This window comes from Penaeus monodon, chromosome 33, assembly GCF_015228065.2.
Source record: "Penaeus monodon isolate SGIC_2016 chromosome 33, NSTDA_Pmon_1, whole genome shotgun sequence".
Classification (NCBI taxonomy): domain Eukaryota; kingdom Metazoa; phylum Arthropoda; class Malacostraca; order Decapoda; family Penaeidae; genus Penaeus; species Penaeus monodon.
Window position 1 is genome coordinate 17,700,307 of NC_051418.1, and position 2,790 is coordinate 17,703,096.

A 2,790-nucleotide genomic window follows, 5' to 3' on the forward strand; every position below is an offset into this window, starting at 1 on the left:
TTCTGTAGGTGTGAAATTAGATCAAACAGCATAAATTTGCTTAATCTCTGGAAAGATATTGTCTAATACTATATTTCTTTCCAGACTGACACGTTCTCCAGGCCGATATACGAATACCGTTAAGGTAAAATTACAACGTAGCCTATAACATAAGTATTTTCCTTTTTTCTGTATAAAATATCTCGTCGTAGTTAATCATAATATCAAAAATTATCTGCTTATCGAATTATTACATCTACATATTTCCCCTTAGTTTACTCGTATATACGGCATGTTAATCTTAACAAAGTATTATTGATTAGGATTTATAATTGAATTTTAAATGGTATTAGTCACTTGGTTTTAATTGTTCTTTATTAAAATAATGATCAGGCATTAACTGCAGATTTTGTAGGAGTGGCCTATTCAACAGACAAACATGCACCAAGCAGCGGAAGTAGGAGATGCGAACCGGCTCCTGCAACTGATACAAGAGCGACCGGATCATCTAAGCCAGCAGGATGAGAACGGGCACGTCCCCCTCCACCTGGCCGCCAGGGGAGTACACCTCGAGTGCTGCGAAGTCCTACTGTCTGCCAGCATCAAGGAAGTTAATGTGAAGGACAAACTGGGCAACACTCCCCTACTATTGGCGCTCACTACCGGCGACATGTCCTTCAAGATCGCCGAGCTGCTGGTGTTCAAGGGAGCCTCCGTGAAGACTGCCAACCGAGCCAAGCGAACGGCCCTGCATCTGGCAGCGGAGAAAGGCAACGACGAAATTCTAACGCTCCTCGTTAGCAACTGCCCCGAGAGTGTCCACGCAAGGGAAGCCGAGCAGCAGACGCCTCTCCATTTGGCGGCTCGCTGTGGCCACGTGACTTCCTGCCGGCTGTTGGTGGGCAACGGGGCAGACAAGGAAGCCAAAGACCTGCGCGGGTACACTGCTCTGCACTGGGCTGCCAAAATGGGTTTTTCAGAGTGTTGTAGTCAGCTGCTCAAGCTTGGATCTGAGGTAAATTGTAGTGACAAGGTCGGTAATACCCCACTGCACCTGATATGCTCTTCATCTAAGGAAAAACCTGGATGTGTTGAGGTTCTGTTTAAATACAGGGCTTCTCCTGCTATACAGAACAACAAGGGAGAGACGCCTTTCCACTGTGCGCAGTATTCGCCCGGTGAAGTAAGGAAATTATTTGAAGCCCATCCAGATATTGACCTGTTCATTGCTGATAACAAGGGCAAGACTGTTCTCCACTGTGCTGCAGAAAGAAAGAAAAGCAGAAATGTTGAGTTCATCCTGGCAATGGCAAAATCACAAAACATTAACATGAAGCAGTTTGTAAACATGCCAGACAGCGGAGGTAAGACCGCTTTGTATGTTGCCATAGAGGGTGGGGATTTGGAATGTTGTAAGTCCCTGGTCAAAGCAGGCGCTGACGGCAACCTGGTATTGGGAGCTCGAGGCACATCCTTGCATTTAGCTGCCGAGAAGGGTCTCCGGGAGGTCTGCGAATACCTGATCACCAAAGGCATAAAGACGGACACTCGAAACAGCAGCTTGATGACCCCTCTTCACCTCGCGGCCAAGAATGGCCACGCCAGCTGCTGTGAAGTTCTGCTGAAGCGAGGTGTTCCGTGGGCTGCCCAAGACGACCAGGGCATGACTGCCCTCCACCATGCCGCCAAGGAAGAGCGGGCGGAGTGCTGTCGGGTTATCGTAGCGCTGCAGCCGTCAGCAGTTACAAGGACGGACAAAGCTGGCCAGACGCCTTTGCATTTCGCAGTCGAGAAGAACTGCTTGGAGTGTTGCCAGGCCCTCGTCACCCCTCGCTCGGATATCTGGTGCCAAAGCAATGGCAAAAGCCCCATCAAATATGCATATGAGAAACGCTTTCACCAGATCTTCGATTTTCTTCTAAACACAGAGAATGTGGAGAAGAAGAAGCGAACCGAAAGAGACATTGATTTCCGTGATCTTCTTGAAGAATCACTTGAGCACATAAGCAGGTTAGTGCTATATACACACGATTACGTATGGGAACGTATGTGCTTTGTACGTTTGATCATGTGCGGATGTCTTGAAGGCCGAGGATAAATATTCATTTCTATTTAATTAAATGACATTATGCTTATAACATCCACTAAAGCATACCAAAGTACGTTAATTTTCGATATGATTTAAATGAAAACGTAAGGCCATTACTGTTGTGCAGTTAAGAAAACGTTCAAAATCAAAAGGTTCTTTTTGAACTGGAATATTGCTCCATGATAAATGAAACACTAGAGTGCTTAAATCGAGAATAGTTACTAGTGCTTTTGGAATATCCTTTTTGGTTTTACCATCTGTAGAGGGTCTATTTTGTCCGGAAATGTCTTGAATTTACTGTTTCTTTTCTTAATGTGGCATTCTTCCTTTCACCTCCCAACAAATACGTCCCTGTATGTAGATATAGTGTGCATCTTTGTAAAGTTTAGTGGGTATTGACTAAAAGACAGCGCATATCTCTCCCCGCCCAGTGCCTCCGAAGACGAAGACAACGTAGCTCACAGACACATAGCGAAGGCCATCATCCACAGCTGTTTCTGGGAGGAGTCCCTTAAATCCTACGGAACTCCAGGAGACTTGACCCCGCCCGAGAAACAAAAGAATGGCAACTTGAGACTCCTTGTCAAGCACCTGCCCGATGAGGCAAAGATGGCACTGGACAAATGTATGGCAAAAGATGGCAGCATGGAGGGGGCTCACCAGCGGGGGTACATCGTGCGGTACTTGGACCAAGAATACTTTGTCGGAGGTAAGACCGACGC

At 46.4% G+C, this 2,790-nt stretch overlaps 1 protein-coding gene across 1 annotated transcript in view; it reads left to right on the plus strand.

The window, feature by feature from the left end:
• LOC119594114 (transient receptor potential cation channel subfamily A member 1 homolog) overlaps nucleotides 1-2,790 on the plus strand; it is a gene marked incomplete at its 3' end in the record, with an annotated part of 19,159 nt that overhangs the window by 13,522 nt on the left and 2,847 nt on the right. The window contains 3 exon segments of the mRNA XM_037943173.1: nucleotides 85-124; nucleotides 413-1,989; nucleotides 2,500-2,777. Of these exon segments, the coding sequence (XP_037799101.1) occupies nucleotides 85-124; nucleotides 413-1,989; nucleotides 2,500-2,777 (1,895 nt within the window).